The sequence below is a fragment of the Notechis scutatus genome, chromosome 4 (assembly GCF_049901735.1).
Source record: "Notechis scutatus isolate UNSWTSFEM ecotype Mainland chromosome 4, rNotScu1.2, whole genome shotgun sequence".
In the NCBI taxonomy this organism is placed as follows: domain Eukaryota; kingdom Metazoa; phylum Chordata; class Lepidosauria; order Squamata; family Elapidae; genus Notechis; species Notechis scutatus.
In genome coordinates, this window is record NC_142012.1 from 20,173,698 (window position 1) to 20,197,354 (window position 23,657).

The window sequence follows — 23,657 nt, forward strand, 5'->3', positions numbered from 1 at the left end:
TAAGCTGATAACGCAGGGCGTACTGGAACCCACCGACCACGCCCGTTGAAACCCCAATAGTGACGCCTATCAAGCCGGATGGGTCCTTAAGAATTTGCGGAGACTACGGGCCACATTAAACCACGCACTACAGCAAAGTGCTTATCCAGTACTGGTAGTACAACATTTGCTCCATTCCTGGGCGGCGGAAGTTTTAGCCAAACTAGATCTAGCCCAGGCGTATCAACAATTGCCGTGTAGACCCAACCACAGCTGAGGCACAAGCGATCGTAACACATAGGGCGCATTTAAATGCAACCGGCTCCAATTGGGGTAAGTGTCGCCCCTGGAATCTTCCAGAGTTTAATGGAAAGGTTGTTACAGGGGATAAAAGGCGTTGTCCCATATTTCCGACGATGTACTCATCGCCGCCCTAACAGAGACATTCTAGAAAAAAGACTCAGAGAGGTTTCACGAAGATTCCAGAATGCAGGCCTCAGAGTAAAAAGGATAAATGCCAGTTATGTACCGAAGAGTAGAATTTTGGGATATCTCCTGGACAGCCAATGAATTCATCCCACGAAGACAAATTACGAGCAATTAAAAGGCACCCACTCCAAGGAACAAGGCAGACCTACAGGCGTTCCTTGGACTTATCAATTTCTATAATGTTTTTACCCCACAAAGCAACAGTAGCTGAACCATTGCATAGACTATTAGACAAAAAAGCAACGTGGGTTTGGGGGCACGGGAACAACATGCTTTCCAACAAGTAAAGAAATTGCTAACTTCGGATTCAGTACTTATGCAGTACAACGAGACTCTGCCGCTCACTATCACGTGTGACGCATCGCCTTTTGGGGTTGGGGCAATTCTCGCCCACGTGTTACCAAACGGAGGCGGAAGCCCCCATCGCGTTTTTTTCACGAACCTTAGCTAAAGCTGAACAATTATAGTCAGCTGGACAAAGCTTTAGCTATTGTTGCTGCAGTTAAAAGATTTCATGAATATGTTTATGGCCGTGCATTTACAATAATCACTGATCATAAACCGCTACTGGGGATCATTGCGGGTAATAAACCAACCCCGTATATATTGTCCCCCAGAATGACCCGATGGTCGAATTCTTGGTGGCCTACAACTACACCTTGCAACACCGCCTGGGAAATCGATTCTCCACGCTGATGCATTGAGCAGAACACCGCTTCCAGACTCTGTTGTGGATCCAGCCCCAACCATCTCAACGCTTCAGATAGAAGCTCTACAGGCACCACCCTTGACGGCTAGAGACATTGCTTTTGAACGAAACGCGACCCAGTTCTGCGGACACATACTCCACTGGGTTGAACGGGGGTGGCTGACGGACCAAATAGCACCTGAATGGGCGCCTTTCAAAGCCCGCCAAACCGAGCTGTTTTCCCAAAAGGCTGTATCTTGTGGGGCGATCGAGTCGTAATCCCTAGCAAATTGCAACAGACTGTTTTGGCGGTATTGCATGAGGGACATCCGGGTATTGTGTGGATGAAATCACTCGCACGCAGCTACGCTTGGTGGCCGGGAATCGACAAAAGAATCGAGGCCTGGGTCGCTACTTGCCAACGTTGCCAGGACGTCAGCAACGCCCCACCTAAAGCAAGCCCAACCGAATGGGAGACGCCGGGGGACCGTGGTCCCGTATTCATATTGACTTTGCAGGGCCTACCAAAGGGCACACTTTCCTGATTACTGTCGACGCCTATTCTAACTGGCTCGAGATTCATCGAATGCACACAACTACAACAGACTCAGTTATTAATAAATTAAACAGACTATTTGCCACACACGGGTTTCCGGACGTGTTGGTTTCGGACAACGCCCTCAGTTCACTGCATTGCCCTTTGAGCAATATCTTGCCGATCGGGGCATCCGCCATGCGTTAACCTCGCCCACGCACCCTGCGGCGAATGGACGTGCAGAACGCATGGTACAATTCGAAAAAGACCCTTCACAAAATGGAATTTGGCAACATCGGCGAGAAAATCAATCGAATTCTCTTGTTGCAACACATCACGCCTCACAGCGTGACCAACAAAACGCCTGCTGAACTTCTTATGGGCGGAAACTCCGATCGCACCTTGACCGGCTCCACCCGCTTTCGCACCAGAAAAGCCTTTCGGTTCCAGCAGCAAATGCCGGGAATTTAAGGTAGGCGATTTAATCTTTGCCAAAAACTTTTCCGGCGACCCGCTATGGATACCCGCAACCGTTACCCACCTCACGGGCCTAGATCTTACCGCCTGCTTACAGACGATGGGAGGGTGTGGAAACGCCACATAGACCAGCTCCGGTCGAGATTACCACCCAGCGGTCATGGTCCCCGGTTTCTCCAACTCAAGGGGAGGAAGCATCGAAGAGGGTGACTTTGATACAATTAATAGCGGGCCAACGGAGGCCCTACAGCCCAGCAAACACCGGAGCGTGAAGCGGGAAGGGAGTTGACTTTTCCAGGGAACTGTAATACTGGGAAAACTGAACTGCTAAACCCGAAGAAACACGGAGTAGCAGAGATAACCACAGCGAATGCAGCACGGAATCGCCGTGCAGCGAAATAGAATTTAATAAGGGTCATCCAAATGCTCCACTGGAACCGGACATTAGACAAAACCCGGTGGAGCCTCGGAAATCATCCAGGCAGACCAAGCGGCCTGCCTATCTTGAGATTTTATTACAGCTCCCCCAAACGGAACCCAAGGGGGAGGGGTGTTGTGAATCAATAAAAGTTAATATCCTAAATGCAAATCAGGGGTTGAAAACCTGCAGACTTGATTGGTCCTTGTACAACAACTTGGGATTGGGCCAGAACTAGACCTTGATTGGCCACTTTGGGAACACTTATTATTGGTCAGTAGTTTGAACCTGTTGCAAGTTCATTGGTTAATAAGGTAGCAGCTAACCCTATAAAAGGGTTACTGCTGCCCATAGCTTTGCTCTGTTCCATTCTGATTCCTGTTATTATTAAAGAGTTGAAGTCACTGGTCAGATGTCTGGTCTCCTTATTCTCCAAACTTAACACCCACCAAACCGGTGGTAAAAATATTTGAAACGTTACCACTGCACACTGTCCATGTATCTGTTCTTACAGCTTTTATCTGTTCTTACAAATGGATGTGTGTGTTAATGCATTAATTTGCATTAATCAGTGTGATGGCAGGCAGCTGATCTCACCATTGGTTACCTGAAATAACTTCTCTTTTTTAGTTTGCAGAAACCCAGTTGAGTCAGATCAAATTTTGGAGAAATGGCATTCCAATGTATAATCATGCCTTTTCTTACAAAAATGTGGAGGGGGACATATGAGGTTCTCCAAGGAGTGCTAACTTGGGAGAGGATGGGACAGCTAAACAGAGAAGACATTTCTGCAAGTACTCTGGAGATATTTAAAGTTCTAGGCCAACACTTCACCTTGAAGCTAATAGTAACCAAGTGCAAGTCTAAAACACAGATATACTATATTCCTGATGGTGGATGCTCAAACACAACCAGGCTACTGTGTTCTGGGCTAGTTAAAATTTCCAAATGGTTTTCAAAGATGGTGCATATTGCAGTAAACCAAGCAAATAGTGATTAGGTAAATAGTGATGGGGCATGTGTTATCCCAGGTAGGATCACAACTGGTACATAAAGGCTCCCTCGCTATTTAATAAACCTTTACCAATACATAAATTTGTATCCTGCTTCTGTACCAAATTCCTTAGTGGCTCACAATAAAGATTGTACCATACAAGATTAAACTATACATGTAACAAGTAGCCCTAAGGTAAGATAACATAACTTGGGCTCCTGAATGCAAAACCTATATTTCATTTTACTCAATTTAACTGTCAAAGAATAAATGTCTTTGGAAATAGAATAACATCTGACTAGTTTCACCATGCAGAAAATGCTGTGTATTTATAACATCAAAAATTCTACAAATTAGGGTCCTTTATGTGACAGGAAATCATCTGGGAGAAAGTTTAAGTTAAGGCATGTTCATAATCTGCAACACCAGATTAAAACATCTACTCTAGTCAATTCATCTCAATCAAAAGGCACTTAAGCCATATGTCATGTTCAATCATATCATTTACATAAATGATCGTTTATCAGCATCTCATCAACAAGATAAAACTCTATATGTTGCCTTTTAACTAACTGGACATTTCCTCCATGGACCAAATGCTTCCAACCAAGCCTGCAAACTCCCGCAGAAGGCCTGCTGGTAAACATAAACTTGACACTGCAATAAATACAACAAACACAGCATTCTTTGGCTGTCATCTTCCTGATTTGGAAAAAAAAGCCATTTGCTTCCCTGATATTAGATACCACTATTACAGGTTATTATGAACGTGTTTCACAATTATAAAGGGTTGACCAGGTTTAACCATTTGCCAAATAACATTGTGTTGTCAACCTACCCCATATGAAGCAGGCCCAGGACTGCTGACTTTTGCATCTTTAAAGCGTGGTTCTTGAGAAACACAGACTCCAGAAGATAATTTTGCTCCTGGCTGCTCAAATATTGGGCTGTAGGTCCCTGGTCCTAAAAATAAAAAAGGAAATGCAGAAGATAAATTCATATTTTCTTCATACATGAGGTTTACCATCAAACTATACAGACTGTGACAAAGAAACAAGTTATGAGAATTAGCATTCTAGAGTAACATAAAATGAAAACAGTTCACATCATTACACACAATCCCTTATGTTATTATCAGAATATAATATCTCATGTGTATTGGTTCTTTTTCTTTTTTTAGAAAATATAAATTTTACCTAAATTGTCTATAAACAGGCTGATACATGTTTTCTACATTTGCAATAGACTTCTTTGAGGGAAAGCTACCAGCAGAATTAGTTAGAAAATTTAGGAGCTACTGTCCAAACCAGACCATGCAAAGACCCATACTCAAATCTCAACAAAGCTACAGCTTTATATGCCTGCAAGACATTCTAAGGCACTGCCAAGAATAGCTTCTTCCTTTGTGAAATAATATCTGCAGGGAATGAACAAATTGTTCTTTTTTTGTGGTAGGTGTCTATCAAATTCTGAGGTGCAAAAAGAAAAAACCATAGCAACAAAAAGTATTTCATTGAGCAAGTAGACTTTCTTCTCTCATACTACAAAATGAAGCTCACAGTAACAAAGATCAGCGTGTGACAACTGCACAGTGACAATAAGCAGTGATCTTAGCAGAGTACACCTCACTGCTTGTATTTATTATATTTACAACCACCTTTTCTCCATGGGGCTCAAAATAGTTAAGACTGAACAATTCGCTGACATCGAGTAAAACCTCAACCGATGTCCGAAATGTTTATAGGTTAGGAAGAGACAAATAAATTATTTTCTGGGCAACATCACAGTTGCAGGTATCTAGGAACGAACCTGTTTTATTTCCATAGGAGCTGCTTCTGAACATTAATTTAGCTCAAATACATAGGACTATATGCAATTCAAATACTTTGAAACCTGTTGGAGATTAAAAGTGCAACACAACATTCAAGCTTCAAAATGCAACAGATATTTACTACTCTGTCTGCATATTAACCCAACTGAGTTCCACAAATTTCTCATGAATCCTTTAGAGTAAATGGCACAATGATTAAGAGGCTTTCTTTAAGCACAAGTAATTTTGTCCAATTAAAACATGAACAGAAAGTTCCATTATTCTGTTGGCATCATTGTACCTACTTAAACTACCTCCTCCCTAGTAGTACTAGTAATAACTGTGCTGTAATTTTTTTTTACCTAGACTTAATCTCAGCACAATATACTTAGGTAGAGATCATAGAGTACAGGTATTAGGAGGAATGAAAGCCCACTAACCCAATCAAAAGAGCAGTTACAGAGAACTGGATGAAGCTACTGAACTCCCTGGTTACTTGTGTTGCAGAAACATGGAAGAAAGAATTATCCATAGGTTAAGCATCTCTTCCTGCTGCTACTGCTCTACAGAAATGAGGCTTTAGCGGATACCTACAGATTGCATTAAATATTTCTTTGATTTTACTCTGAGACCACATTGGGTAGGGCTGAAAAAGACCAGAAGGAAAGCTAAGCCTCTGCATACTCTCTCTATAATAGCTTTGACTTCTATTTAGCTATCTTCTATCTCTATCTAGCTATCTATATCTGTCTGTCTGTCTGTCTGTCTGAAAAATTTATACAGTTGCCACATTGCTAAATAAGGTCAAGAAACAGACAATGCAAGTCTTTTACAGAGATGCAACTTTTGCTGAAGGGTGTAATAACAGAATTTTGAAAGCTTCCAAAGTTTTTCACTACTCTTGTCATGCCATACCAAATAGAATCAAGACAGAAATATTTTGAGGCAGGATATTGTTTGTTTTTTGTTGTATGCCTTTTACTTTCCCATCAGGTTGCCATTTTTCCCTAAACAATTCATCCATTTTCTTGTCAAGTATATCTTCACATTGCTTTACAATACAATGTGTGCCAGACATCTAGAAGTGGTATTCAGCTAGTTTTGACAGGTTCTGGAGAATCAGTAGTGGAAATTTTGAGTAGTTCAGAGAACTGGTAAATACCACCACTGGTTGGCTCCACCCCCAACTATTTGCTGCCTCCCGAGTCCCAGCTGATCAGAGTCCCAGCTGATTGGCTGGGTCTTCTTTTGTTGCCCTGCACAGGAGAACAGGGCTGGAAAGCAGATTAGTGGGGTGGGGAGGGAATGGGGATTTCACAGTATCCTTCCCCTCCCACGCCCACCAAGCCATGCCCACCAAGCCACACCATGCCCACCAAGCCACACCACACCTACTAACTCATGCCCACAGAACCGGTAGTAAAAAAAATTTGAATATCACCACTACAGACATACAAATAAATCCTTTCTATCTATCTAATCAGCAGGGCTCACCTAACAACCCAAACTATATTCAAAGGAAAGCCAACAAGATCAGGGACATGCCAATTTCAGCGAGAGGTAATGCTATTTCACAAGATGGGAGTCACAACAAAGAAGGCACATCTCTTGGTCCTGTAAGATGCCACTGTTTAATTAAAAAAAACTAGTAATTAGTCCTAAGTGCTTGAATATTTGTGATGTTCCTTTCTGTGCTTTCTGTTCGCATATACTGTATATAGACACACACAGATACACAGACATATACACGCGCTCAAGTTTGCAAACCTTCCTAATACTCTTACTTCCTATTTTCCTCACAACAACCATCCCGTGAGATGAGCTGGGCTGAGAAAGAGTGATTCACCAAGCCATATCATACACATCATAATGATTATTGCCTACCTCTTTATGTTTAATCCAAAATCTGGGAAAATTAATAAATTTAGTGGTCTTTGGGCATCCTTTACTGTATATAAATTGGGTCAAAATGTGACCTGGGGTTTATATTAATTGGGGAAACAACAAAAGCAGCAAAGTAACTCTGACTTCATATTGTAAATATTGTTTATAACAAATTATAACAAAGGTGTTGTTAAATATGAACAAATAATTATATTGTTAGAATCCTTAATAAAAATCTGCTTTTAATAAGCCTGCATATTTAAAATTTGAAAAATTATTCGGGGGCGGGGGCTCATACTAGGAGGGTTTCAGTTATTATATGCTGCTGCTTATGTGATACAGATCAAAGACTTGCATTACCACATCCTGCAGCACCTGTTGAGTACCAAATTATACAAAAGCTATCTTTTATTAATTTACCAAAATGCCACATTCTAATTACAGGTCAGTAAATAAAACTTTTTTACCTACTGTAGCAAAGTGCCTAAGAAATACCTGCCTTTCCCATGATTGGTACATAATGGGAAAATCAAGAGAAGGTGATTCTTATAATTATATATATTTTCTGGCCCTATGCAGGTTCAATCTCTATGAAATGTCAACCACTGCTACAGGGCAAACAAGCCCAGAACATGAACAATGGGTAATTTAAAGTGGATATTTTTGTTGTAAAACCTCACTGAGTACCTTTTTACTACAGTCAAGGAGAACTGAAAAATGATCCTTTGCAAAATGAAGCATTTGTGCAAATTTTGTTACAGGAGATATGTGGATCTTGTACCATTAAATTGCCAATCATTTTACTACTACTTTTAGGTAAAAACACAATGTTTATATACAGTCTACAATCAAGAGTTGCAAAAACAATGGGCTTTTATCTAAGTTAAATAGGTGATATTTTGATGCACATTGTTTATTTTATAATAATTTATACTTCACTTATACATATATACTGGTATGTAATATATATGATATGACCGGTATGTAATATATGCCATATGATATGATATGTTGTATACATGTAATATGATGCAATATGTACATTCTATTATTAGTATGTAATGCCCACTAAGAATTAACTCTATTTTTTTAAAAAAATTAAATCATTAAAATATATTAGAAATTTCTAGTCGTGACATCTTAAAGAAGAATTTAAGGTAGCACAGGCTTGAATTTATGTTGTTAGTTATATGAAAGAAGACTTGAGTGGTAAAGTAATGAGATGAAAGGACTATGCACTTCCATGTTTAAGAGTGGAATTCCAGTGAGATGGGATTTACAGGAGATTCTGAAAATACCATGTCACTTCATTGCTGCTGGAGAGGGAATGAAAAATTATGGGGAGAAAGTTGTATCTCATTGTGACATTGTGAAAAAGGAAGCAACGAATTACAACTAACCATTGGTTACTACATATACGGCTATAATATAGTTAACCCATTTTTCCTCACACTAAGGTTGTTGTATAAAAACTCTTCGAACTTTGCTTCACATGTTAATCATCTTTGCATAAAAATAGAATTTTGTAATCAAAAATCCATGATGCATTAAATGTACTGCACCACATAACTTTAGTTTGATTCCACATGCTCTAACTGTTCTTGTGACAATTCAAAACTTGCTAACAAATAATCTATCTAAATTAATCTATTTTTGTAATTTATTTTGATCTGCCGATACTCAGCTTTATTGATTTTATCTTATTTTGTTGTAAGCCACTCTGATTTTATTTCAATTCATTGGCATATAAGCTAATTTGAAAAAACTGCAGCCACATCTTTAGGATTCCACCTCTAATTCAGTAAAATCTCTTTCATATAATGTTTGCACTAGTTGCACAGTTCCAATCTGGTTGCATTGTTACTACACATATGTTTGCACTGGTTGCACTGTTACTACACTGAACATGGGCATAAATTTATCAATTTCTCAGGTGATGATATCTGTAGTTAATTGATAGATGTGCCCTCTCTAATAATTCATACAGCAAGTGAAAATATTTTTCAAAAGGTGCCTCAGTCATTTTTAATATTGCATGGCAAATTACAAGATGTATTACTTAAATAAAACTTGGCATGTCTCAATCATCCTGAATATGCTTCATCAAATTGGCATTTTGGGGAAACTAAGGACATCATTTGACTTGGTAGTAAATCCCAGAACAAAAACATGAGACCCCCAGAGAATTCTGCAAATCTTGTGCCACCAATTTACCTCCATGATAGTTAACATTACACTTCATCTATAGAAAGAGGACAAAATTAACTATCAAACTGATTAATTGCTATTTACATTTTGCTTGTATACATACAAATGCACATTGAATATTAAATGCATTACAGAATGTAATATATAAATTTTATATTATATATAGAAATCTGTAATTCCTGAAACAAGGCAACTGTGAAAACAAACAAACAAATAGAAAAAAGAGAATTTGATTCTTGGCCTGCCAAATGAACATTTTTTTGTTCAGATTTCTTTTTACTTCATAAAGTTCAAAATACAAGGTGAATTTTTGGTGATTCTCTTTTTCTGTTTTATAGAGTATAAATGCTGAAATCTTGGTACAAGTAAGCAAAATTAATATTTCTTGATAACTTTGTCACTGTTAAAAACTTGCACAAGGATTTTGCTCAAATCTTGCTATAATATTATTGTATCACATATTATCTGATATTGTAGGTTCTCTCTGTGAGATGTCCCAAATGTATAGTTAGCTGTAATATTTTTTTTAATATTACAACCATCAAATATGAATGCTAAAAAAGCATTAAGAAAATATTCCAATTTGATTTAGGTATTTGTTCCACTTTTTTTTATACTGAAGTCTTGAAACCAATAAAGTATGTCTCTCCCAAAGGATGAAATATGCGTATAAGTTTTCTTGTGCCATTAATTTAGAAGGCAAATTCAACAAAGAGAGTTTGTTTTCTAGAGCCGTACTCTATAAATGTTGGATAAGGAAAACATTTAGGTTAATAGGACTCAATGGAGTATTCACAACAATCTGTGCAAAGAAGATATGATTAAACCTGCTGAGTTTTCAAGAAAGCAGTGCTTTCCACAAAGCACTTCCGAAATCACGTTTTACTCTAAGTCACTCTAGGTTAAGTCCATAAAAGAAACGCTTGGAGACCTTTAATGTAGAGTAGAACACTGGCCTTGTGCAAGTGATATTTCGTAGGTATTCTCCAGATAGCTCTTATGCTAAATATGAATAATGGTGGGGGTGAGAAAAGTGATTATGCAACATTATAGATGAAGGACAGAAATTTAATGGCTGCTATAACATTCTCTCTGAACGTATGCAAATCCCTTTCCTCCATATTAGAAGAAAAATTAAGGCACAAGATTAAACCTCATATGGAATTTGCACTAGCCCATATGGCATGAATTGTACTGGATATGGCCTGTTAAATATGTAATTTCTACTCAACATACATGCCCGCTTATTTCTATAGTCCCGGATTACACTGTGTAATAATTACACTGTGCTAGTACTGATTTGCTAATATTGTATAGGCCAGTAGATATGGTGGTTAATTGAAACATGACTGGAGGCGTATGAAAGGTTTCTATCAAAACTTTCATGAAGTCCATGACCTATATAAATTAATTAAATTGATAACAGACTGCAATCCTACAGTATTGAGAGTAATTACTTGTATTGCAGTGTAAACACTAATCTGCAGTTCACATGTGTCACATGTGTCAAGAATATTGAATATATATTGAATATTTACTGGACAACTATTAATCTTATTGATTTGTGGCCCAGTTATTGCAACAAAGTAGGTGCAAAAACCTTTGCATATGGTTTCCTCTAGGAGTCAAGAGAATTTATCTAAAACAGAACTACTTCTTCTGTGACAAAATAACTAAGGTTATTCTTTGATGAGTAATTTTATGATAAAGTTAATACAGATGTTCTCCTGGGAATTAATGCAGGGCTATCTAAGCAAGTTACCAGTTATCTCTCTGGATCTAAAATTCTTCAGGAAAAAAATGCAAAAATTTTTCTTATCATTTTCTTTTCTTTTTAGCTTTGTTTAAAAACAGCTTAAGTAGCAGGTCATTATTCTAGGTGACAATATTCCAAAGCATGGGGGCAAAGAGTTAATACAGAACTATTTCCCAGAGTGCAGTGGTGCTGTAACCACCTCAGCAGATATTACTGACGACACTCATCCCACCATTTGGGCTTCCAGAGTTCCTCCATGAACCATCTAAATTGTAGACCAATGCCATAGTTTACCAGTCTATTCTTCAGCTTAGCTTTTTGACATTTTGGATCATTGCAGCATTGAAAATGAGTACTATCTTAATGCTAGGTGATACTAAGATTCACTGTTATGGAACAGAAGCTCTACTGTTCACCTTTGCCATGAACCTTTTTCTCCAGACCAACTCATACCAAAAAAATCTTGTTTCTCCTTACTAGTCCTCATTTATAAATGGGTGTAAGGTTAACTTAAACTTAAAAAGGAGTAATTAGTAAACTCAAGGAGAGAAACAACCTAGAACTAAGGATAAATTTCCTGAACAATTAATCCAGAAGTTGTGGGCGCTCCAACAGTGGTGGTTTTTGAGAAGAGAATTGGACAACCACTTGTCTGAAATAGTACAGGGTTTCCTGCCTGAATGGTGGGTTGGATTAGAAGACCTCCAAAGTGCCTTCTAACTCTGTTATTTTGTTAGTACTAAAACTCTGGGAGCTATCTTCAATTGAGTGAAACATTACATTATAAGACAAGAATTTTGCCTTATAAGTAAGTGGCTGCCTGCTGCAAGATGGGAGAAGAGAGCAAGGGATGCGTGAGAAATGCAGTAGTGACTGCTGTCAGGTGGCAGAGAGCAAGGGGTACATGAGAGTTGCAGTGAGAATCAGAGAGGATGTGTGAGAGTACAGCACAGATCAGGGAGGGTATGCAAGGCTGCATGTCAGGGAGGGTTTATAGGGGTGCAAAACTGGAGAGCACAGTACAAGTGCACTAGTGCAGGGAGACTGAGGGGTAAAGACTTACCCAACCAACTTGCAACCTTCATTGCCAGCTAACCCACTGACTTTCTTCCTTTAAGCTTCCCACTTGAAAAGAGAAGGGGGAAGCATTACTCACTTTCAGGGAAAGCAATGCTATGAAAATGGCAGAAAGGGAATAAGTTCTAATGAGCTAAAGAAATAGAAAGAACCGGATAATAAAAGGAGATAGAACCACATGTAATTGAACATCAATCAATATATTTCTCCATATCCTTTCAAACCATCCTTGCTTCTATCACATCTATCCATTCCTTCATATTTTATTCTTTGAACTTCTCGCCTCTCTTTTCTTGAAGATCTCATCAGTTCCATTTAAGCAGTAATCTTCCCTTTCCTCTTGACTTATTTATGCATAGATTTGTTTAAGTCGTTATCCTTGTCATCATCCAGCATTACTGTTCTTGACATTTTGTAATTCAAATTCATTCATTCCCTTTATAGGACCAAACCATATTTCTATTTACTTGCTTCCTTGTTCCAGTTTGGGAAAAATAAAAATGCATATAGGAGGCATATGATAGAATACAAATTTTAAGAGTAAAGGAACCGTGCTACAAAGGTGAGTCATGGTATGCTTGACCCAGTGGCATTGTTTTATGTGTACTGGAGTGTTAAAAATCTTACAAGATCAATTGGATACCTAGTAGCAAAAAAAAAAAGTTAGATGAAGTCATTTTCAAACTAGACATTGCAAAGCATGTGTTAGGCTGGGGGTTGAGGAAATAGAAAATCAGTTAAAATCACATGAAACCTCTTAGCAGTTAAACATCATGCAAAAAATGAGGGTCTATATCAGTGGCCCCCAACCTTTTGAGCAACAGGGACCGGCTCCATGGAGAGAGGTTTTTGTGTGGACCAGAGAGGACGTGGTTTCACATATTGCTTACATCCGATAGATGGGGCTTCACTTGCTTGCGCAGCCTGGGTGATGGCATGTGGTATCAGTCTATGGACCAGTGGTTGGGGGCCCTGGTCTATATGAACCTGTGGATACAATTGAGGAGGATACATCCCCGATTGTGAAAATCAAAGTATGTTGCTATTTAGTGCATATTCAAATTCATGCATGAACATTTGCAGTAATCATGCATACTGAATTAAAGATAGAAAAATAAAACTATTTTACACAAGATGCATAGTTTAGCCAATAAAATAAATGGGAAAGTAAAGTTTTCTTTCTCCAGTTGTGTCCGACTCTAAGTGGTGGTGCTCATCCCCATTTCTTAGTCAAAGACATTTATGTGGTCATGTGACCAGCATGATTAAATGCCAAGGTGCAAGGAATGCTGTTATCTTCCCACCAAAGTGGTATCTATTTATCTACTCGCATTTGCGTGCTTTACAACTGCTAGGTAGGCTCACCCCATTGTGTGGATTTTGGGTCTCAAACCCAGGCTGTTTAGTCAATGAAGATACCCAATTCAAGTCTGTTACAGAAATTATCAGAGCTCAGTACAGTTATAAAAGAATACTAAAGAAAGATATATTCATACATATGAGAGTTTTCCTATATGGCAGACATACAATGCACAATGCTTAAAAATGTGAACAGGAAATGTAATGCTTTCTGATTAGCACCTACAAATGTCAGAAAACTTTACTAATGTTTTAAGGTGTCATGACTGCAATTGTAACCTCTTATAATCTATTATGAATTTTGTTCACTGCCTTCACACTTCTCAGAAGGCAGATTAGGAGTATTTTAAATAAATGACAATATAGTATCATTATTTATAGTTAATGGAGTCCATTATGTATTCAAAGGCTACCATATGATATAAATGAACGTGACTGGGGAAAAATCAGAATAGGCAAAAAGGAATCATGGGGAGCAGAAGAAGAATGGAGAGGAAAGAATAAATTAATAAGTTTTAGAGAATCAGAATATGCTGAATAGCAGATAAAAGGTAGAATAAAGGATTTAAAAGTGGAATGAAAACTAAGGGTGAAATCACAGAGCCAAAAGAGTTCTACCCTAGGCAAACAGAATAATCATCATCATCATCATCATCATCATCATCATCAAAGGGATAGGCCAAAGGGTCTAATTTGAACTTTTTCATCTAATTATCTCTAGCTGGATAACAAAGGAAGTTAACTGACTGTTGGCCTTTTCTTCACACCAATCAGAAACTAAGAATTTCTGCCCTTTCTCTTTCTTTCTCATATATTTTGACAAAAGATTGATCATCCATGCTTGTGAGCTGAAGTTATGAATAAATTGTAGTCATCTCCACAGATACAGATGTAAGGCTCCTACTGTTGCACTTCCTGACCACAAAACCAATTGAATTATGTACTGTCACTGTAGCAGCTAGAAAATGGAGCTATCCATTATACTAAACTCCCATAAGGCTTTCAAAATTCATAGAGAAAAACATGTTAAGTTTCTCATATGTTAATAGGCTGTGACACAGCATCATTCTTCAGTAATGGCAATAGAAAGCAGTTCTTTCTTCCACACGCCAAACTTAAATATGCCTTATTCCATAATAACAGATATGTGCGCCATATGGGAAAGCATCCTAGTTTCCAAAATTGATTAGGACAGAAAATATCTATTTACTTAGAGCAAAAAGGTTTCACCTACATTACCTCCAATGAATAATGTGGTTGTTTAAGCTCTAAAGCTTACTTGGTGTGATGTTTTATGAGTGTCCAGGTTAAACTAACACTTGTCTACCATTTTTTGGGAAGAAATAAAATGATATAAAAGGAAACATAATGCAGAATGGATTTGAAGTACCCTAGTGCCTCCTTTATTCTTAATAATATGATAGTCAAAATCAAAATATTAACTTGTAATTTTAACTGAAATCTTGTAATTTCATATTGAACAATTACATGCATATTTAGATGTTTGCCTGTGTGTGTGTATACATATACATGTACATATAACACTATCTGATTTTCATTTTAATGTCTAATTTCCTATCAATTATAATTTTGAATATAATGTAGAGATGACCTTGGGAAAGCAAATCAATGAACCAATAGGGAAACAGCAATTCAGTCCTGGGAAAGATAAGGCATGAGAAAGGAATTTAAACTCGATTGTGTTTGGTATAAGATGGGGGAGACGGAAACTGGAAGGTTTTCAAGTTTACATCACCCTACAGCAATAAAGTAATGTTCCCTGATCTAACCTATCTTGAAGGGCTGACACTAATTCAACAAATAATAGCAAATGAGTTGACTAGCGAATAGGTAGCATGACTTCAAATAGCCATGTAGAAGAATTAAAATACATAAATGTTACAATACTATTAATTTGGAGGGGGTATTTTGGAGTGTGTGTTATTACATTGTCTCAAAAACAAATTTTAAAAATCATGATTAGTATATGTTTGGAAGCATAGTATCTGAACTACATTTAAATGAGTTGAATGTTCTGATCAGTTAATTTTTCCAGACTTTAAAAACTGTAACCAAGATAAAACCATATGACATTGAAAAGTAGTATAATATATTCAAAGTTACTTCGAAAGCAACACCCACCTGTGTCATCTTTGTCACCCTCTGCATAATTTATTTGCCAGGGTGCTTGCTTTTAATGTGCTAAAACTGCTACCTCATTTTTAAAAGGATTTTCTAGGTGTTGCCTCTGTTTATCAAAACAAACAGAGATCATTGGTTGCCAGCACTTAGCTTCATACAGTTCAGTCTCATAGTAAACCAGGGATAAACATGAGTCATAAACAAGATATATCTCTGCTGAGCAAGCAACATTACTTGGGTACAGTCTTCATCAATTAGGATATATGAAAGCAAATGTAGTGCAGGATTTAACCTTGAGAATTCGTCTAATTTATAACTGACTTTGGTGCTAGATCCAAGGGTGCGCGCTCATATATGGTAAAAAAAATACAATACACAGCTTTTCAGTGAAGTAACTTCAAACTTTGAAAAACAACTGTCTGCACTTGTTAGACCACTGGTCCCCAACCTTTGGGCACCAGGGACTGGTTCCATGGAGATTTTTCCACAGACCAGAGAAGACAAGGTTTCATGTGCTACCTGCATCCCATGGATGGGGCATTGTTTGTGCAGCTCAGTTTTTGGCATGCCGCGGACTGGTGCCAGTCCACAAACAGGGGTTGGAGACCCTTTGTGTTGGACAAAATAGAACAAGTAGCTCTTTTTTTTAGCTCTATTTTGTTCAACCAACAAAGTATTTTTGCCTCTTTGATTATTCTTTATGCTGTATTATTGCTCCATGATCTCATATCCTAGTATGATTTTGACCCTAATTTATGACTTCTAGTTCCTAGAACCTTCCCCTACTTTTTCCTTCAATATTACTGTTCTGATAATTATTGTTGTTTATAATCCAAATCTAATTACCTACAGTATTCCTCATTACTTTCACTTTTTATCCCATGACTGTGGTTGTGAAATAAAGCATATAATTATGTTTTTGTGAGGACTACTCAAAATGATAGCTGATTTCAGTTTTGGTTAACACAAGAGTGGAAATACAAATCTTATTAAATATGGACATCTAGTGGCATAAAAAAACTAAACATTTCTGTTTCTATATTCATGTTCAGTCAATTTTCAATAGAATAGAATAGAATAGAATAGAATAAAATAGAATAGAATAGAATAGAATAGAATAGAATAGAATAGAATACCTTTATCGTCATTGCATTCTACAAATACAATGAAATTTGAAAGCTACTCCAGCACAGTGCCCAAACACTACATCACATTCACACTACAGAGTATTTAAAAATTAAAACAACAACAATAATAATAATGATAATAATAATAATAATAATAATAATAAAAACCCTACTCTAAAACCTATCTAAAACATATAGTAAGTTAGATAGTTTAAAAATGCCAGTATATACATAGGGCTAAATCACATATACATTGTTTGATTCAAGACAATTATTGCCTTGCAAAAGAAACTGTTTCTCAGTCTATTAGTCCTCATTTTAAGACACCTATGGAGTCTCCCTGAGAGTAATAGTTCAAAATATGAATGACCAGGATGAGAATGATCTGTGGAGATTTTTAGTGCTCTAGAGAGGAGCCTGGTCTTCGCAATCTCTTCCAAAGAAGAAAGAGAGCAACCGATTATTTTTTGTGCTGTGTTTTTAACTCTCTAGAGCATCTTCTTATCCACTACAGAGCATCCAGCATACCACACCGTTACACAGTATGCCAAAATGCTCTCGATGATAGAATGGTAAAAAGTAACCAGTAACTTCTCACCCAGACCACTCTTTTTCAGCATCCTCAGAAAGTGCAGGCACTGTTGGGCCTTCTTTGTAGTGGCCATAGTGTGGACCGACCAAGTAAGGTTGTCAGAAATATGAGTTCCTAGAAATTTAAAACTATGAACTCTTTCCACACAATCTCCACTGATATATAGTGGAAGAAGCTCTGCTTTGGATCGTCTGAAGTCTATAATCAATTCTTTGGTCTTTTTGATGTTCAGGGCGAGGGTATGACTCTTGCACCACAAGACCAGTCTGAGAATCTCTAACCTATAGGCCATCTCGTCTTCTCCTGATATGAGTCCCACCAATGTGGTGTCATCTGCAAATTTTATTATAGAGTTAGTGGGACAAGAGGGAGTGCAGTCGTAGGTGTAGAGTGAATACAAAAGGGGGCTCAGCACACAACCCTGTGGAGAGCCAGTGCTGAGAGCAAGAGTGGAGGAAAAATAGCTGCCAATTCTAACAGTTTGGAGTCTCTTAGTAAGAAAGTCCTTTATCCAACAGCAGATGTGAGAGGAGAGGCCCATTTCTAGCAACTTCTTAATCAGTATATCCGGAATGATGGTATTAAAAGCCGATCTGTAATCAACGAAAAGCAACCTTACATAGCTCCCACTATGCTCCAGATGGACCAGTGCAATGTGGAGAGCCATGGCAATAGCATCCTCTGTGGATCTGTTATTCCAATGGGCAAACTGGTATGGATTAAGGTTTGATGAGAGGCAATCCTGTACATATTTTAAGACCAGTCTTTCAAAACACTTCATAATTATGGGTGTGAGAGCTACTGGTCTATAGTCATTTAAAGTATCAGGAGAGGGCTTTTTGGGAACTGGAATAATAATGGAAGTTTTGAGACATGATGGAACAATGGCTTGTGTAAGAAAAAGGTTAAAAATATTTGTAAACACACCTGTGAGCTGGTCAGCACATACTTTGAGTACCTTCCCAGGTACCCTATCAGGGCCAGTGGCCTTCTTTACATTCACTGCTCTAAGCACCTGCTTCACATCATACTCTTGTACTGTGAACAGTTGAGTACCGGTGGTTTGTAGAGGCAGTGTGTTCAAAGACCTATTCAGTTCGAATCGGGCAAAGAAGCAGTTTAATTCTTCTGCCAGTGATGCATCCTTATTGATCGATATGGGGTTGCTGCCCCTGTAATTAGTGATGTGTTTAATTCCCTGCCAAGCCCATCGTGGATCATTATTTGTGAAGTAGTCCTCAATCTTCCTTTTATAGTCATTTTTTGCCTCCTTGATGCCCTGCCTCAGTTCTGCTCTTGCCTTGTTATACCAAACCCTGTCCTCAGACCTGAATGCCATATCATGTGTCTTGAGAAGTAATTGCACTTCCTTGTTCATCCGGGGCTTCTGGTTTGGAAAAATCCATATGCGCTTATTCACAGTAACCATATCCACACAGGCCAAGGTGTAAAACAGTACAGTTTTTGTATATTCCTCCAAATCCTCTTGTTCAAATAAATTCCAATTAGTATTTGAAAAACAATCCTGCAGTTGATCAAGTGCTCCCTCTGGCCAGATCTTGATGAGTTTGATTTCAGGCTTAGTTTTCCTTCTGAGGGGGGTGTATGCTGGTATAAGGAACAGTGATAAATGATCTGAAAGTCCCATATGTGGAAGAGACACTGCTTTATATGTATGCTTTACATTAGAATACACATGATCAAGTGTGATGTTTCCCCTGGTGGCACATGTCACATACTGAGTAAATTCGGGAAATTCAGTCTTTAAGCATGCCTTATTAAAATCACCAGTTATTATATGAGCCCCATCAGGATAAGCCTTAAGTTGTTTATTTATTGTAATATGCAAATATGCAAGTGCAGTACTAATATTTGCATCAGGAGATATGTAAACAGCTGTAAAAATCACCACTGTCAGTTCTCTAGGTAGATAGAAGGATCTGCACATGACTGTCATCACCTCTAAATCAGGAGAGCAGTATCTGTTTATAACATGGCTGTTGGTGCACCAGTTATCATGAACTTATAAACAAAGTCCACCTCCTTTAGTCTTACCAGAGTCCTCATTACAGTCTTGTCGGTGAATGGTACGACATGCCAGTTATAGTGAGGCATCGTGAATAGCTGAGTGAAGCCAGCTCTCTGTAATAACTATCGCACAGCAGTCCTTTATCATGTGATTGCTTGCTGCCATCAGATTAATCTCATCCATTTTATTGAGGAGTGACCGAGCATTTGAGAGAAAGATACTTGGCAATGATGGTTTGTGTGGCTGTCTTTTTAAGTGAGTTAAAACTCCTGCTCTGCAGCCCCTCCTCTACCTTCTCTCTCTGCGCCACCTGCGCCGTTTAAATGATCCCATTATAATCCACGGAGATCCTGGTGGTCTTGCTATCTCCTCAGGAATAAGTCCTCTGAAAATCCGACACAATAGCTCTAGCAGACTGTAGTCCATAGCATATTAGTTCTTGTCAGCTGTAAACCTCCCCCATGCAACAAGACTCAAACACTTATATCACCAAACACACACACCAAACCAGAGAGCGAAAAGCCGCAGCAACCAAGTGCGCCGCCATTTTTAACGGAATTTTGTTCCAGATAGTAATAAAGTTCCAGAAAGAACAATAGTGCTTAGAGATGTAATAAGATATGTTATTAATGTTATCAACTTTTTCAGTAAAACTGATAATTTTAATTTTCCTAGAATACTATTTTAATACCATTTTCAGAAATTTCATAGAAGTTTGGAGTTACAATCAGCATGATAAAAATAAACACAGCCATTTATTTATTTACTTATTGAGTAATCATAGACCATTCCCCTATACCAGTATTATTAATGAATAACCATTGTAATTTTGAGCATCTTGAAGACTCCCATATTTTCATAAATTACATACTGATTCTTCTTTGTTGAGACACACTTTTCATTGAAGAAAACAATCTCAGATGTTATTCTACAGCACAGCTTCTATATTTATAGAATGGTAGTCTAGTTTGTGACATAGCCATGGTCATCCAGCTTTACTTACATATTTCTAATTATGCAACATCTAAGAAGAAATATAAATGTACATTACTCAGTCCAAATAGTAGCTTATAAAAATGTACAAAAATATAAATGATTGAAAAAAAATAAAGACATAAACTCCATCTTTAAATGCTCGCGTGAACATTTGAAAACCCATTCCTAAAGTGTAGTAGTAAGACGCCTGCTTCAATTCCAATATTTCATAATGCCATACCTCTTCCATAGTGATTTCTCTAGAAAGCAAAAGACAATGTTTTATATGCTTGAAGAAACTACCTTAGAAAGTAATTGAAGAACATCTAAGTCAGGAACCTACATTTCCCCTCGAAGAGCTGAAAACTGTAGCTTGTTCAATGCAGCATTCAGGCTCCTTTCGGGATGGGCTGCTTTAGCAACAGTGCTACAAACACTGTATTGATTGACACTGAGGTTCTAATTCTAACACAAACTGATGGTACAGGTAGTCCTTGAGTTCTGATGTCACACACCCCTATGGCCACATGACCACATTTTGGGTGTTCAGTGACCAGCCATATTTACAGCCATTTGCAGCACACTTGCCATCATATAATCATGATTTATTACAGTTTTCCTAGAAACCAGCGTTTATTTCCAGTTTCTGGCAAAGACCACCCTATAGCAAACAATTCACTTGCTTAAAGGCAGCCACGTTTCTTTAATGACTGCCATGTACACTTAACAATCGTTTTGGAAAAGATCATAAAATTGGATCCAGGCAGTGACCCATTTTATGACTATTATGACTTACAACTATAATAAAATCCTGTATGGCTCAGCATCCACTGACTCTCAGGACTGTCTTCTGTATCTAAAATCTACCTGTCTTCAGTTATCATCTCAAGAAGTGATGGTCTGGCTCCCCAGCCATGAGGTTAAAGCATTGTGGGTCTTGTGGCAGACTTCCTCAATCATAGCCCCTTACCACTCAATTCTTCTGACCATCGGTCTTCTTGTTTTATGTAAAGCTGTACAAACAATTCTATACTAGAAAGCAAGCACACATGCCAACTTTTATCTTCACTGGAATTTATTTGAGTCTATTTGTTTTAGGTTAGTAGGATGTTCATTTTTACTGACTGGTAAAATGGTACTTATGTTCTGTGGCAAATACTGCCCTTGAAAACTTTCCGAATTCTTTGTGATTAAATGGTATAAAAATATATTCTAGTAAATAATTAAATAAAAAAACTCCTCTATAAAGTGGAACATATTGTATGCATGGACATAAATACAAAATCCAAGAAAAGTGCCATAGTTTTCAAAAAATTTCACTCAAGTGATTTCATTCATGTGGTGATTGTTAACATTTCCCATGAAAGCTGAAACTTCATTCACTTTACAATGAGTGACATCTACTGGTCAGAAGAATGTACACATATGTTCATACATAACAATGAAGCAATAATTATTATTTTATATTATAATAATAACTTTTAATAGTCTATGAAATTATTGTTCAGCTGCACCATTATCTATCATTTGCAGAAAGGGAATGAGACTTGGAATGCATCAAGAGAGTTTGTTGTCATTCTGTTTGCCGCAAAGCTTTATATTTGAAACATAAAACAAATTCCTTTTTTTTTTAAAACAAGTTTTATTAAAAGTTTCAACAACAAACAAATCATTACATATTAAATCTTTCCTGTCTTTCTACAATAATTTCCCCAATATTCTCATAAAACACAAACAAACACAAACAAACATAAAAAAAATCTTTTAGTAAAGTACCTTGGCCCCAGTTACCTCTCTTTGCATGGGCTAAAATAATAGCACATATCACTCTTCACGTTTCTATCTTATTTAATCCATCTTAATTAAATCATTAAATTTGTATCTTTTGCCCATTCATTATCCCTCTATCTCTTCTTATAATAAAAAGAATTTCTCCTGAAATCACTAATCAGAGTATGATGCCTTTCTATCCTCCCCTAAGTTAGTAAAATTAACATTCAGCATAACAAATACCCAATTTGGTTCTGCTTGGTACATTCTATCCACCAAAAATGTTTAAATACATTGTATCCTCCTTTCCTTCGATATTTTATTACATTTTAAAAATCAATCATTATTAAAAACTTCAACATTTTAATTTCTTATTAAATCTTAAACCATTCTAATTTACTATTTCAAGTATAAATGTTACAATACCATCTTCTGTACCTTAGCAGAATCTTTCTTACAGAAATTTATATTTCATCCTTTGTCTCTAAAAAAATCCCTCTTCTCCCATCCAATTTTAAAGCTTTGAGGCTTTTCTCCGCCTTTCCCCTTTCTTTCTTCCCCCACCAAATCTTCCTACCCCCTTCTTCTTCTAACCTCTGCCTTGCTGGGATCCCTTCTCTGTTGTGTTCCCTTTTTCTCTTGTTTGTTATCATTATATTTACTTTGCATCATATTTTTCTCTTTCTCAAATGTTTTTTAGATCTTAAGTCCTTCATTTTCCTTGCTCTCTTCCTTCCTTCTTCCTTAGATAAGTTTTGGGATTCAATGAAGATGGCGTCTTCGTCTCTTCCTTGTTGTTCTTCTTCCGTTTCCATCTGTTCCATTGTCTGTTGGTAATTGACCAGCGCCATTTCTAGAAATAGAAAAGCTTTTTCCATGCCATCTTTGCAAGCTGCTTTTGTTTGCTCATATTCATCCCTCAGGTCTTCAAAAGGAAAGCCATTATAAATAAATCTTTTCTTTTCTTTATTCCTCTTTCTTCTTACACCAACCAAATATTCCGAGAGAAAGGCAAAACAATCCCAAAATCCACAATCCTCAATAAATCCAAGCAAGCCAAAATCCCCCTTCCTCTTCCAGGGGTGGTATCAAACAAATAAAAAAAAAAGAATCCAAATCTATATTTTAAAGCCTTATTAAGATTATATTTCTGTCCTCAAGTCTTCAAGGCATCTCCTCCAACAAGATCCAAATTTATATATTTTCTTTATCCTCTCCCTTCCGGCTTAATTCCGTCGGGAGGGAGAGTAAACTTTCCCTTCAGCACCTCAAAATAGCCGCTTTTTTTTTTTTTCTTGTGGAAGAAATCATCAGAAAACCATCTTTTCCAGGAATTAAATTAGATAAA

General features: G+C 37.5%; 1 protein-coding gene across 1 annotated transcript in view; it reads right to left on the reverse strand.

The window, feature by feature from the left end:
* The window catches only part of STPG2 (sperm tail PG-rich repeat containing 2), a 200,233-nt gene that overhangs the window by 74,190 nt on the left and 102,386 nt on the right, over positions 1–23,657 (reverse strand). Inside the window, exon 12 of the mRNA XM_026672615.2 lies at positions 4,419–4,543. Coding sequence (XP_026528400.2) covers positions 4,419–4,543 — 125 coding nt within the window. The remainder of the gene's footprint in view (positions 1–4,418; positions 4,544–23,657) is intronic.